Raw genomic sequence first — 15095 nt, 5'->3', positions numbered from 1 at the left:
CAAGGCGTGGGATATAGATATAGTTGTGCGGAGGAGGGTGAATGTGCTGGAAATGAGATGTTTGAGGACAATATGTGGTGTGAGGTGGTTTGATCAAGTAAGTGATAATAAGGTAAGAGAGATGTGTGGAAATAAAAAGGGAGTGGTTGAGAGAGCAGAAGAGGGTGTTCTGAAATGGTTTGGTCACATGGAGAGAATGAGTGAGGAAAGATTGACAAAGAGGATACATGTGTCAGAGGTGGAGGGAACGAGGAGAAGTGGAGACCAAATTGGAGGTGGAAGGATGGAGTGAAAAATATTTTGAGCGATCGGGGCCTGAACATGAAGAAGGGTGAAAGGCGTGCAAGGAATAGAGTGAATTGGAACGATGTGGTATACCAGGGTCGACGTGCTGTCAACGGATTGAACCAGGGCACGAGAAGCGTCTGGGGTAAACCATGGAAAGTTTTGTGGGACCTGGATGTGGAAAGGGAGCTGTGGTTTCCGTGCATTATACATGGCAGCTAGAGAGTGAGTGTGAACGAATGTGGCTTTTGTTGTCTTTTCCTTGCAGGGTAGTGAAGGGAATGAATAAAGGCTGCAAGTATGAATTATGTACATGTTTATATATGCATATGTCTATGTATGTATATATAAGTATACGTTGAAATGTATAGGTATGTATATGTGCGTGTGTGGACGTGTATGTATGTACATGTGTATGTGAGTGGGTTGGGCCATTCTTTTGTTTGTTTCCCTGTGCTACCTCGTTAATGCGGGAGACAGTGACAAAGTATAATAGATGTTATTTAGTAAAATTTTTAATGTACTCTAAAACACATCCTTGATGTTCTTTTATGCCTGTGCAGGTTGTAATTTTGAATCTAAAACCTCACTGTCTCAATGTGACTACCTATAAGCATAGTTAATACTGTATGCTAGTTACAATGAAACATCAGAGAAAAGAACATAAGGCTATCATTTACAACTTTATACAGGTTACAGTTGTACCCAGCTATCTACAGACCATCTACAGTCCATGAGAACCACCTTCTCTTTCCAAAGAAACAAACAATAATGGCAATATGATACTGCAGGTAAAAGTAATGAAAAACATAAAACTTGTTTGCTGACTATAATTCCATACACCAGAAACAGCACAGAACTTCCACAAAATAACTAAAATCGTGTTACTTGAAATAATTATTTTTACAACTACCAAAAAACAATGTCCATTAACATCACTTTGTATGGCATAAACTTATAGGTGTCATATCCTGACATACCTTGGCAGGAGTGATGGAGGTATTCTGTGCACTACCATACTCATCCTGGATCTGAGGCCGATGTATGAATCCCTGTTTTACACTAACATCATCTAATTCATCCTGAAATAAAGATGAATAAACCAGTCATAAAGAGGACACATACCATAAAAAGAGCAGCTACAAAACTGTCCATCTTATATGTGATACAACTACGTAACTCATATATACAAGAGACTTCAGTCACAGCCTTAAGTCCACACTGAAGCTATTCCTTAAATGAAATACGAAAAGGGTTAAAGAAATTGAGGAATAAGAAGAAAAGGGATCCAAATTAATGGTACTTCTGCTATAAATCTCAGCTACTTCACCAGGTTTGAAGTTTTCACAGGTTTTACTTCTGTGTTTAAACTACCTGTACACTAATTAACCCAACTTTATCCCTGATATACATAACCCTCATCCTCAAAGTCCCCTCTATTTTTTCCAAGGTCAGAATATGTATCATGGAAATATGTGGATGTGTGCCATCAACAGAAACCAAAATGCCAATAAATTCTTTAAAAGCTCATTATATGCATTCAATAGGTATGAGAAATTTCATTCAGTTTTTCTATACTTGATCAATGTTTCCTGCACTAGGCAGTTAGTGCAAGGCACAGACAATGAAAGGCCACATTCACTCACATCCATTTTCTACCAGATATGTACAATGCTCTGAAACCACAGCCCCTTATCCACAGACAAGTCCACACCTTTAACAAGGCTCTGTCAATGAGAATATAGTCTTATAAAAGAACCTACCACTTCACAGTTGTCTATATTTACCTAATACTGGTGACAGAGTTTGAAAGTGTGTGAAAGAAGGAAGGTGAGAGTAACAAGGAAGGTGAGATTAAATGTGAATAACTGTGAAGTTATCATGTTTACCAGGATAGAGAGAGGGACAGGTTAGCTGGGGTGTGAGTTTGAATGGAGATTCTTTTTTTTTTTTTTTTTTTTTTTTTTTTTTTTTTTTTTAGATACATGGGATAGAGTTGTGCAGAGGAGGGGGGATGTGCTGGAAATGAGATGTTTGAGGACAATATGTGGTGTGAGGTGGTTTAATCAAGTAAGTAATAATAGAGTAAGAGAGATGTGTGGTAATAAAAAGAGTGTGGTTGAGACAGCAGAAAAGGGTGTTTTGAAATGGTTTGGGCACATGGAGAGAATGAGTGAGGAAAGATTGACAAAGAGGATATATGTGTCACAGGTGGAGAGAACGAGGAGAAGTGGAAGACCAAATTGGAGATGGAAAAATGGAGTGAAAAAGATTTTGAGTGATCGGGGCCTGAACATGCAGGAGGGTGAAAGGTGTGCAAGGAATAGAGTGAACTGGAACGAAGTGGTATACCGGGGTCGACATGCTGTCAATGGATTGAACCAGGGCATGTGAAGCACCTGGGGTAAACCATGGAATGTTTTGTGGGGCCTGGATGTGGAAAGGGAGCTGTGGTTTCAGTGCATTATTACATGACAGCTAGAGACTGAGTGTGAACGAATGGGGCCTTTGTTGTCTTTTCCTAGCGCTACCTCGCACACATGAGGGGGAGGGGGTTGTTATTCCATGTGTGGCGAGGTGGCGATGGGAATAAATAAAGGCAAACTATGAATTATGTACATGTGTATACATGGTATACATGTATATGTCTGTGTGTATATATATATATGTGTACATTGAGATGTATAGATATGTATATTTGCGGGTGTGGACGTGTATGTATATACATGTGTATGTGGGTGGGTTTGGCCATTCTTTCGTAAGTTTCCTTGCACTACCTCGCTAAAGCGGGAGACAGCGACAAAGCTAATATATATATATATATATATATATATATATATATATATATATATATATATATAATATATATATATATATATATATATATATATATATATATATATATATATACATATATATATATATATATATATATATATATATATATATATATATATATATATATATATATATATATATATATACATATATATATATATATATATATATATATATATATATATATATATATATATATATATATATATGGGAAGTGAGTCAGTTGTTGTTTGCTGATGATACAGCGCTGGTGGCGGATTCATGTGAGAAACTGCAGAAGCTGGTGACGGAGTTTGGTAAAGTGTGTGGAAGAAGAAAGTTAAGAGTAAATGTGAATAAGAGCAAGGTTATTAGATACAGTAGGGTTGAGGGTCAAGTCAATTGGGAGGTGAGTTTGAATGGAGAAAAACTGGAGGAGGTGAAGTGTTTTAGATATCTGGGGGTGGATCTGTCAGCGGATGGAACCATGGAAGTGGAAGTGGATCATAGGGTGGGGGAGGGGGCGAAAATTTTTGGAGCCTTGAAAAATGTGTGGAAGTCGAGAACATTATCCCGGAAAGCAAAAATGGGTATGTTTGAAGGAATAGTAGTTCCAACAATGTTGTATGGTTGCGAGGCGTGGGCTATGGATAGAGTTGTGCGCAGGAGGATGGATGTGCTGGAAATGAGATGTTTGAGGACAATGTGTGGTGTGAGGTGGTTTGATCGAGTAAGTAACGTAAGGGTAAGAGAGATGTGTGGAAATAAAAAGAGCGTGGTTGAGAGAGCAGAAGAGGGTGTTTTGAAATGGTTTGGGCACATGGAGAGAATGAGTGAGGAAAGATTGACCAAGAGGATATATGTGTCGGAGGTGGAGGGAACGAGGAGAAGAGGGAGACCAAATTGGAGGTGGAAAGATGGAGTGAAAAGGATTTTGTGTGATCGGGGCCTGAACATGCAGGAGGGTGAAAGGAGGGCAAGGAATAGAGTGAATTGGAGCGATGTGGTATACAGGGGTTGACGTGCTGTCAGTGGATTGAATCAAGGCATGTGAAGCGTCCGGGGTAAACCATGAAAAGCTGTGTAGGTATGTATATTTGCGTGTGTGGACGTGTGTATGTACATGTGTATGGGGGGGTTGGGCCATTTCTTTCGTCTGTTTCCTTGCGCTACCTCGCAAACGCGGGAGACAGCGACAAAGTATAAAAATTTTTTTTTTTTTTTTTTTTTTTTTTTTTTTATACTTTGTCGCTGTCTCCCGCGTCTGCGAGGTAGCGCAAGGAAACAGACGAAAGAAATGGCCCAACCCCCCCCCCCATAAAAAATATATATATATATATATATATATATATATATATATATATATATATATATAATAATAATAATATATATATATATATATATATATATATATATATATATATATATATATATATATGTGCAAAGTGAGAGGGTTAGGGAAAATGATTTGGTAAACAGAGAAGAGGTAGTAAAAGCTTTGCGGAAGATGAAAGCTGGCAAGGCAGCAGGTTTGGATGGTATTGCAGTGGAATTTATTAAAAAAGGGGGTGACTGTATGGTTGACTGGTTGGTAAGGTTATTTAATGTATGTATGACTCATGGTGAGGTGCCTGAGGATTGGCGGAATGCGTGCATAGTGCCATTGTACAAAGGCAAAGGGGATAAGAGTGAGTGCTCAAATTACAGAGGTATAAGTTTGTTGAGTATTCCTGGTAAATTATATGGGAGGGTATTGATTGAGAGGGTGAAGGCATGTACAGAGCATCAGATTGGGGAAGAGCAGTGTGGTTTCAGAAGTGGTAGAGGTTGTGTGGATCAGGTGTTTGCTTTGAAGAATGTATGTGAGAAATACTTAGAAAAGCAAATGGATTTGTATGTAGCATTTATGGATCTGGAGAAGGCATATGATAGAGTTGATAGAGATGCTCTGTGGAAGGTATTACGAATATATGGTGTGGGAGGCAAGTTGTTAGAAGCAGTGAAAAGTTTTTATCGAGGATGTAAGGCATGTGTACGTGTAGGAAGAGAGGAAAGTGATTGGTTCTCAGTGAATGTAGGTTTGCGGCAGGGGTGTGTGATGTCTCCATGGTTGTTTAATTTGTTTATGGATGGGGTTGTTAGGGAGGTAAATGCAAGAGTCTTGGAAAGAGGGGCAAGTATGAAGTCTGTTGGGGATGAGAGAGCTTGGGAAGTGAGTCAGTTATTGTTCGCTGATGATACAGCGCTGGTAGCGGATTCATGTGAGAAACTGCAGAAGCTGGTGACTGAGTTTGGTAAAGTGTGTGGAAGAAGAAAGTTAAGAGTAAATGTGAATAAGAGCAAGGTTATTAGGTACAGTAGGGTTGAGGGTCAAGTCAATTGGGAGGTGAGTTTGAATGGAGAAAAACTGGAGGAAGTGAAGTGTTTTAGATATCTGGGAGTGGATCTGTCAGCGGATGGAACCATGGAAGCGGAAGTGGATCATAGGGTGGGGGAGGGGGCGAAAATTTTGGGAGCCTTGAAAAATGTGTGGAAGTCGAGAACATTATCCCGGAAAGCAAAAATGGGTATGTTTGAAGGAATAGTAGTTCCAACAATGTTGTATGGTTGTGAGGCGTGGGCTATGGATAGAGTTGTGCGCAGGAGGATGGATGTGCTGGAAATGAGATGTTTGAGGACAATGTGTGGTGCGAGGTGGTTTGATCGAGTAAGTAACGTAAGGGTAAGAGAGATGTGTGGAAATAAAACGAGCATGGTTGAGAGAGCAGAAGAGGGTGTTTTGAAATGGTTTGGGCACATGGAGAGAATGAGTGAGGAAAGATTGACCAAGAGGATATATGTGTCGGAGGTGGAGGGAACGAGGAGAAGTGGGAGACCAAATTGGAGGTGGAAAGATGGAGTGAAAAGGATTTTGAGTGATCGGGGCCTGAACATGCAGGAGGGTGAAAGGAGGGCAAGGAATAGAGTGAATTGGATCGATGTGGTATACAGGGGTTGACGTGCTGTCAGTGGATTGAATCAGGGCATGTGAAGCGTCTGGGGTAAACCATGGAAAGCTGTGTAGGTATGTATATTTGCGTGTGTGGACGTGTGTATGTACATGTGTATGGGGGGGGTTGGGCCATTTCTTTCGTCTGTTTCCTTGCGCTACCTCGCAAACACGGGAGACAGCGACAAAGTATAAAAAAAAAAAAATATATTTATATATATATATATATATATATATATATATATTATCCCTGGGGATAGGGGAGAAAGAATACTTCCCACGTATTCCCTGCGTGTCATAGAAGGCGACTAAAAGGGGAGGGAGCGGGTGGCTGGAAATCCTCCCCTTTCTTGTTTTTTTTTTAATTTTCCAAAAGAAGGAACAGAGAAGGGGGTCAGGTGAGGATATTCCCTCTAAGGCCCAGTTCTCTGTTCTTAACGCTACCTCGCTAACGCGGGAAATGGCAAATAGTATGAAAAAAAAAAAAATCTCTCTTACCCTTACGTTACTCACTCGATCAAACCACCTCACACCACACATTGTCCTCAAACATCTCATTTCCAGCACATCCATCCTCCTGCGCACAACTCTATCCATAGCCCACGCCTCGCAACCATACAACATTGTTGTAAATGGAAATGGTGAAGAGCTTGTAGATTTATGTGCTGAAAAAGGACTGGTGTTTGGGGAAAATACCTGGTTTAAAAAGCGAGATATACATAAGTATACGCATGTAAGTAGGAGAGATGGCCAGAGAGTGTTATTGGACTACGTGTTAATTGATAGACGCACGAAAGAGAGACTTTTGGATGTTAATGTGCTAAGAGGTGCAACTGGGGGGATGTCTGATCATTATCTTGTGGAGGCAAAGGTGAAATTTGTGGGGGTTTTCAGAAAAGGAGAGAAAATGTTGGGGTGAAGAGAGTGGTGAGAGTAAGTGACCTTAGGAAGTAGACTTGTGTGAGGAAGTACCGGGAGAGACTGAGTACAGAATGGAAAAAGGTGAGAACAAAGGAGGTAAGGGGAGTGGGGGAGGAATGGGATGTATTTAGGGAAGCAGTGATGGCTTGCGCAAAAGATGCTTGTGGCATGAGAAGCGTGGGAGGTGGGTTGATTAGAAAAGGTAGTGAGTGGTGGGATGAAGAAGTAAGATTATTAGTGAAAGAGAAGAGAGAGGCATTTGGACGATTTTTGCAGGGAAAAAATGCAAATGAGTGGGAGAGGTATAAAAGAAAGAGGCAGGAGGTCAAGAGAAAGGAGCAAGAGGTGAAAAAGTGGGCAAATGAGTGTTGGGGTGAGAGAGTATTATTAAATTTCAGGGAGAATAAAAATATGTTTTGGAAGGAGGTAAATAAAGTGCGTAAGACAAGGGAGCATATGGGAACTTCAGTGAAGGGCGCAAATGGGGAGGTGATAACAAGTAGTGGTGATGTGAGTAGGAGATGGAGTGGGTATTTTGAAGGTTTGTTGAATGTGTTTGATGATAGAGTGGCAGATATAAGGTGTTTTGGTCAAGGTGGTGTGCAAAGTGAGAGGGTTAGGGAAAATGATTTGGTAAACAGAGAAGAGGTAGTGAAAGCTTTATGGAAGATGAAAGCCGGCAAGGCAGCAGGTTTGGATGGTATTGCAGTGGAATTTATCAAAAAAGGGGGTGACTGTATTGTTGACTGGTTGGTAAGGTTATTTAATGTATGTATGATTCATGGTGAGGTGCCTGAGGATTGGCGGAATGCGTGCATAGTGCCATTGTACAAAGGCAAAGGGGATAAGAGTGAGTGCTCAAATTACAGAGGTATAAGTTTGTTGAGTATTCCTGGTAAATTATATGGGAGGGTATTGATTGAGAGGGTGAAGGCATGTACAGAGCATCAGACTGGGGAAGAGCAGTGTGGTTTCAGAAGTGGTAGAGGATGTGTGGATCAGGTGTTTGCTTTGAAGAATGTATGTGAGAAATACTTAGAAAAGCAAATGGATTTGTATGTAGCATTTATGAATCTGGAGAAGGCATATGATAGAGTTGATAGAGATGCTCTGTGGAAGGTATTAAGAATATATGGTGTGGGAGGAAAGTTGTTAGAAGCAGTGAAAAGTTTTTATCGAGGATGTAAGGCATGTGTACGTGTAGGAAGAGAGGAAAGTGATTGGTTCTCAGTGAATGAAGGTTTCCAGCAGGGGTGTGTGATGTCTCCATGGTTATTTAATTTTTTTATGGATGGGGTTGTTAGGGAGGTGAATGCAAGAGTTTTGGAAAAAGGGGCAAGTATGAAGTCTGTTGTGGATGAGAGAGCTTGGGAAGTGAGTCAGTTGTTGTTCGCTGATGATACAGCGCTGGTGGCTGATTCATGTGAGAAACTGCAGAAGCTGGTGACTGGTAAAGTGTGTGAAAGAAGAAAGTCAAGAGTAAATGTGAATGAGAGCAAGGTAATTAGGTACAGTAGGGTTGAGGGTCAAGTCAATTGGGAGGTAAGTTTGAATGGAGAAAAACTGGAGGAAGTAAAGTGTTTTAGATATCTGGGAGTGGATCTGGCAGTGGATGGAACCATGGAAGCGGAAGTGGATCATAGGGTGGGGGAGGGGGCGAAAATCCTGGGAGCCTTGAAGAATGTGTGGAAGTTGAGAACATTATCTCGGAAAGCAAAAATGGGTATGTTTGAAGGAATAGTGGTTCCAACAATGTTGTCTGGTTGCGAGGCGTGGGCTATGGATAGAGTTGTGCGCAGGAGGATGGATGTGCTGGAAATAAGATGTTTGCGGGCAATATGTGGTGTGAGGTGGTTTGATCGAGTAAGTAATGTAAGGGTGAGAGAGATGTGTGGAAATAAAAAGAGCGTGGTTGAGAGAGCAGAAGAGGGTGTTTTGAAGTGGTTTGGGCACATGGAGAGAATGAGTGAGGAAAGATTGACAAAGAGGATATATGTGTCGGAGGTGGAGGGAACGAGGAGAAGTGATGGGTTATAGTGATGGGTGATTTGAATGCAAAGGTGAGTAATGTGGCAGTTGAGGGAATAATTGGTATACATGGGGTGTTCAGTGTTGTAAATGGAAATGGTGAAGAGCTTGTAGATTTATGTGCTGAAAAAGGACTGGTGATTGGGAACACCTGGTTTAAAAAGCGAGATATACATAAGTAACGTATGTAAGTAGGAGAGATGGCCAGAGAGCGTTATTGGATTACGTGTTAATGACAGGCCGCGCGAAAGAGAGACTTTTTGGATGTTAATGTGCTGAGAGGTGCAACTGGAGGATGTCTGATCATTATCTTGTGGAGGCGAAGGTGAAGATTTGTAAGGGTTTTCAGAAAAGAAGAGTGAATGTTTGGGTGAAGAGGGTGGTGAGAGTAAGTGAGCTTGGGAAGGAGACTTGTGTGAGGAAGTACCAGGAGAGACTGAGTACAGAATGGAAAAAGGTGAGAACAATGGAAGTAATGGGGAGTGGGGGAGGAATGGGATGTATTTAGGGTATCAGTGATGGAGTGCACAAAAGATGCTTGTGGCATGAGAAGGTGGGAGGTGGGTTGATTAGAAAGGGTAGAGTGGTGGGATGAAGACAGTAAGATTATTAGTGAAAGAGAAGAGAGAGGCTTTGGACGATTTTTGCAGGGAAAAAATGCAATTGAGTGGGAGATGTATAAAAGAAAGAGACAGGAGGTCAAGAGAAAGGTGCAAGAGGTGAAAAAGAGGCAAATGAGAGTTGGGGTGAGAGAGTATCATTAAATTTTAGGGAGAAATGAAAAGATGTTCTGGAAAGAGGTAAATAAAGTGCGAAAGACAAGGGAGCAAATGGGAACTTCAGTGAAGGGCGCAAATGGGGAGGTGATAACAAGTAGTGGTGATGTGAGAAGGAGATGCTGCATAGTGCCATTGTACAAAGGCAAAGGGATAAGAGTGAGTGCTCAAATTACAGAGGTATAAGTTTGTTGAGTATTCCTGGTAAATCATATGGGAGGGTATTGATTGAGAGGGTGAAGGTATGTACAGAGCATCAGATTGGGGAAGAGCAGTGTGGTTTCAGAAGTGGTAGAGGATGTGTGGATCAGGTGTTTGCTTTGAAGAATGTATGTGAGAAATACTTAGAAAAGCAAATGGATTTGTATGTAGCATTTATGGATCTGGAGAAGGCATATGATAGAGTTGATAGAGATGCTCTGAGGAAGGTATTAAGAATATATGGTGTGGGAGACAAGTTGTTAGAAGCGGTGAAAAGTTTTTATCGAGGATGTAAGGCATGTGTACATGTAGGAAGAGAGGAAAGTGATTGGTTCTCAGTGAATGTAGGTTTGTGGCAGGGGTGTGTGATGTCTCCATGGTTGTTTAATTTGTTTATGGATGGGGTTGTTAGGGAGGTGAATGCAAGAGTTTTGGAAAGAGGGGCAAGTATGAAGTCTGTTGTGGATGAGAGCTTGGGAAGTGAGTCAGTTGTTGTTCGCTGATGATACAGCGCTGGTGGCTGATTCATGTGAGAAACTGCAGAAGCTGGTGACTGGTAAAGTGTGTGAAAGAAGAAAGTTCATAGTAAATGTGAATAAGAGCAAGGTTATTAGGTACAGTAGGGTTGAGGGACAAGTCAATTGGGAGGTAAGTTTGAATGGAGAAAAACTGGAGGAAGTAAAGTGTTTTAGATATCTGGGAGTGATCTGGCAGCGGATGGAACCATGGAAGCGGAAGTGAATCATAGGGTGGGGGAGGGGGTGAAAATCCTGGGAGCCTTGAAGAATGTGTGAAGTCGAGAACATTATCTCGGAAAGCAAAAATGGGTATGTTTGAAGAATAGTGGTTCCAACAATGTTGTATGGTTGCGAGGTGTGGGCTATGGATAGAGTTGTGCGCAGGAGGGTGGATGTGCTGGAAATGAATGTTTTGAGGACAATGTGTGGTGTGAGGTGGTTTGATCGAGTAAGTAATGTAAGGGTAAGAGAGATGTTGGAAATAAAAAGAGGATGGTTGAGAGACCAGAAGAGGGTGTTTTGAAATGTTTTGGGCACATGGAGAGAATGAGTGAGGAAAGATTGACCAAGAGGATATATGTGTCAGAGGTGGCAGGAACGAGGAGAAGTGGGAGACCAAATTGGAGGTGGAAAGATGGAGTGAAAAAGATTTTGAGTGATCGGGGCCTGAACATGCTGGAGGGTGAAAGGAGGGCAAGGAATAGAGTAAATTGGATCGATGTGGTATACCGGGGTTGACGTGCTGTCAGTGGATTGAATCAGGGCATGTGAAGCGTCTGGGTAAACCATGGAAAGTTGTGTGGGGCCTGGATTTGGAAAGGGAGCTGTGGTTTCGGGCATTATTGCATGACAGCTAGAGACTGAGTGTGAACGAATGAGGCCTTTGTTGTCTTTTCCTAGCGCTACCATCGCACACATGAGGGGGGAGGGGGATGGTATTCCATGTGTGGTGAGGTGGCGACGGGAAGTGAATGAGGGCAGACAGTGTGAATTGTGTGCAAGGGTATATATGTATGTGTCTGTGTGTGTATATATATGTGTACATTGAGATGTATAGGTAGGTATATTTGCGTGTGTGGACGTGTATGTATATACATGTGTATGGGGTGGGTTGGGCCATTTCTTTCGTCTGTTTCCTTGCACTACCTCGCAAACGCGGGAGACAGCAACAAAGCAAAATAAACAAATAAAATATATAATAATATATATATATATATATAAATATATATATAAATATATATATATAATATAATATAATAATATATATAATATATATATATAAAAGCCTCAGACTCAACAGAAACGGCATGATATCACGCTATGAAAGCCTCACACTCAACAGAAACAGCCCTGTATCAAGCTATTAAAGCCTTAGACTCAGTAAAACAGCACGATAACAAGCTATAAGAGCCTCACACTGTGTAGAAAACATCACAATACCAAGCTACGAAAGAACCTTACTTAGTGCATTTCTTTTACTGCTGTTCCGCACTAACACTCATCTCCATATACGAAAGAACTCTTGACGCCGCCCCCAATAGTCAAGTTACATTTCTCAAGATCACCTTAGTAGCGCACAGCTGAAGAGTTCGACTTTCGCGCCATCAACTGTGATGCTTTCTAGCGGTGGTATGACACAACCTAACGAAGTTGCCAAGATCAACCTCCAGAAGTCTCACTGCTCCCATAACCCACTCGTGGTGAACCCAACCTCTTGAGATCAGATCAACGTAGCAAATTGCCGCGTACGTAACTATTCGTCCTCTGGATGAGAGAGACAGTCTAGCCAGCTGGGGTTAGTTAGGCTACATCGCTACCTCTATCATAGCTGACACTCAGCGGAAAATTCAGCAAAAAACTAAACTATGCACAGGAGACTTCGGTAAAGACCAAGAGGAGCAATTTGCACAGGGGATCCTGAAATAAGATTCTCCTCCTTTTTGTCCACTAGTTCAGGAGCCCTTAGCCACCCCTAAAAGGAAATAAGATTTTCCCTTAAATTTCTTATTGAACCCGTGTCCCTGGTTCCTCCCCCTCTTTATCGAATCTGCCAAGAACCTGAGAGCTGTCAGGCTTCTCAGCACCTGGGGGCACCCACCCAACGAGGGAGTGCAAGGTACGTTTTGGCTTATGTCCTGCTCTCTGGGAACAGGAGGACTTCAGCAAACCCCTCACAGCTAAAATGTTTCAGTCACCTTCCCCCCATCCTTGTGAGATTATTTTGGAAATGAATCCATGAACGTCGAGTTTGTTGTGATAGGTGAGGAATTCGGTGACGGAGTATTTTTCATTTTCTGAATTTTTTTTTTTTTCCTTGGGTGCTGTTTTATACTTTGCCAATATGTGTAGAAGGTGTTGGGGATGAACGATGAGAAGCTTTACCTTGTGTTTACCTTGGGCTATGGATAGAGTTGTGCGCAGGAGGATGGATGTGCTGGAAATGAGATGTTTGAGGACAATGTGTGGTGTGAGGTGGTTTGATCGAGTAAGTAACGTAAGGGTAAGAGAGATGTGTGGAAATAAAAAGAGTGTGGTTGAGAGAGTAGAAGAGGGTGTTTTGAAATGGTTTGGGCACATGGAGAGAATGAGTGAGGAAAGATTGACCAAGAGGATATATGTGTCGGAGGTGGAGGGAACAAGGAGAAGAGGGAGACCAAATTGGAGGTGGAAAGATGGAGTGAAAAAGATTTTGTGTGATCGGGGCCTGAACATGCAGGAGGGTGAAAGGAGGGCAAGGAATAGAGTGAATTGGAGCGATGTGGTATACCGGGGTTGACGTGCTGTCAGTGGATTGAATCAGGGCATGTGAAGCGTCTGGGTAAACCATGGAAAGCTGTGTAGGTGTGTATGTTTGCGTGTGAGGACGTATGTATATACATGTGTATGGGGGTGGGTTGGGCCATTTCTTTCATCTGTTTCCTTGGGCTACCTCGCAAATGCGGGAGACAGCGACAAAGCAAAAAAAAAAAAATATATATATATATATATATATATATATATATATAAATATTAATATATATATATTATATATATATATATCTTTCTTTCATACTATTCGCCATTTCCCGCGTCAGCGAGGTAGCGTATAAGAACAAGGACTGGGCCTCTGAGGAAACATCCTCATCCAGCCCCCTTCTCTGTTCCTTCCTTTGGAGAAAAAAAAAAAAAAGAGAGGGGAGGATTTCCAGCCCCCCGCTCCCTTCCCTTTTAGTCGCCTTCTACGACACGCAGGGAAAACGTGGGAAGTATTCTTTCTCCCCTATCCCCAGGAAGATATATAATATATATATATATATATATATATATATATTATATATATATATATATATATATATATATATATGCACTCCCCGCGTGACTCCTTCTTCTGTTTCCCATTTTAGAAAGTTAATACAAGAGGGGAGGATTTCTGGCCTCCCGCTCCCGTCCCCTCTAGTCGCTTTCTACGACACGCGAGAATACGTGGGACGATTCTTTCAACCCCTATCCCCAGGGATAAATATACATATATACATACAATACACACACACACACACATTGGAGCGATGTGTATACCGGGGCGACGTGCTGTCAGTGGATTGAATCAAGGCATGTGAAGCGTCTGGGTAAGCCATGGAATGCTGTGTAGGTATGTATATTTGCGTGTGTGGGACGTAATGTAAATACATGTGTAATGGGGGGGGGTTGGGCCATTCTTTCGTCTGTTTCCTTGCGCTGCCTCGCAAACGGCGGAGACAGTGACAAAGTATAAAAAAAAAAAGAAAAAAAAAAATATATAATATATATGCAATTGAGTGGGAGACGTATAAAAGAAGAGACAGGAGTCAGAGAAAGGTGCAAGAGGTGAAAAAAAGGGCAAATGAGAGTTGGGGTGAGAGAGTATCATTAAATTTTAGGGAGAATAAAAAGATGTTTCTGGAAGGAGTAAATAAATGCGTAAGACAAGGAGCAAATGGGAACTTCCGTGAAGGGCGCAAATGGGGAGGTGATAAGTAGTGGTGATGGAGAAGGAGATGGAGTGAGTATTTTGAAGGTTTGTTGAATGTGTTTGATGATAGAGTGCAGATATAGGGTGTTTTGGTCGAGGTGGTGTGCAAGATGGCTAGGGTTAGGGAAAATAATTTGGTAAACAGAGAAGAGGAAGTAAAAGCTTTGCGGAAGATAAAAGGGGGCCTGCAAGGCCGCAGGTTTGGATGGTATTGCATGGAATTTATTAAAAAAGGGGGGACTGTTTTTGTTGACGGGTTTGGTAAGGTTATTAATGTATGTATGACTCATGGTGAGGTGCCTGAGGATTGGCGGAATGCTGCATTTTCCGTTGTACAAAGGCCCAAAAGGGGATAAGAGTGAGTGCTCAAATTACAGAGGTATAATCTGTTGAGTATTCCTGGAAAATTTAAATAAGGGAGGGAAATTGATTGAGAGGGGAAGGCATGTACAGAGAAACAGATTGGGGAAGACAGTGGGTTTCAGAAGGGGTAGAGGATGTTCGTTTCGGGGTTTTTGCTTTGAAGAATGTATTTTGAGAAATACTTAGAAAAGCAAATGGATTTGTATTTT

General features: G+C 41.6%; 1 protein-coding gene across 2 annotated transcripts in view; it reads right to left on the bottom strand.

Moving 5' to 3' along the window:
• LOC139760017 (mediator of RNA polymerase II transcription subunit 12-like protein) overlaps positions 1–15095 on the bottom strand; it is a 456094-nt gene that overhangs the window by 412025 nt on the left and 28974 nt on the right. For both annotated transcript variants that reach the window (XM_071682758.1, XM_071682766.1), the window contains exon 2: positions 1266–1367. In XM_071682758.1, coding sequence (XP_071538859.1) covers positions 1266–1367 — 102 coding nt within the window. The remainder of the gene's footprint in view (positions 1–1265; positions 1368–15095) is intronic.

The sequence above is a fragment of the Panulirus ornatus genome, chromosome 3 (assembly GCF_036320965.1).
Source record: "Panulirus ornatus isolate Po-2019 chromosome 3, ASM3632096v1, whole genome shotgun sequence".
Taxonomy (NCBI): domain Eukaryota; kingdom Metazoa; phylum Arthropoda; class Malacostraca; order Decapoda; family Palinuridae; genus Panulirus; species Panulirus ornatus.
Note: the sequence above shows the minus strand (reverse complement) of the source record. Positions and strands in the feature narration are given on the sequence as shown.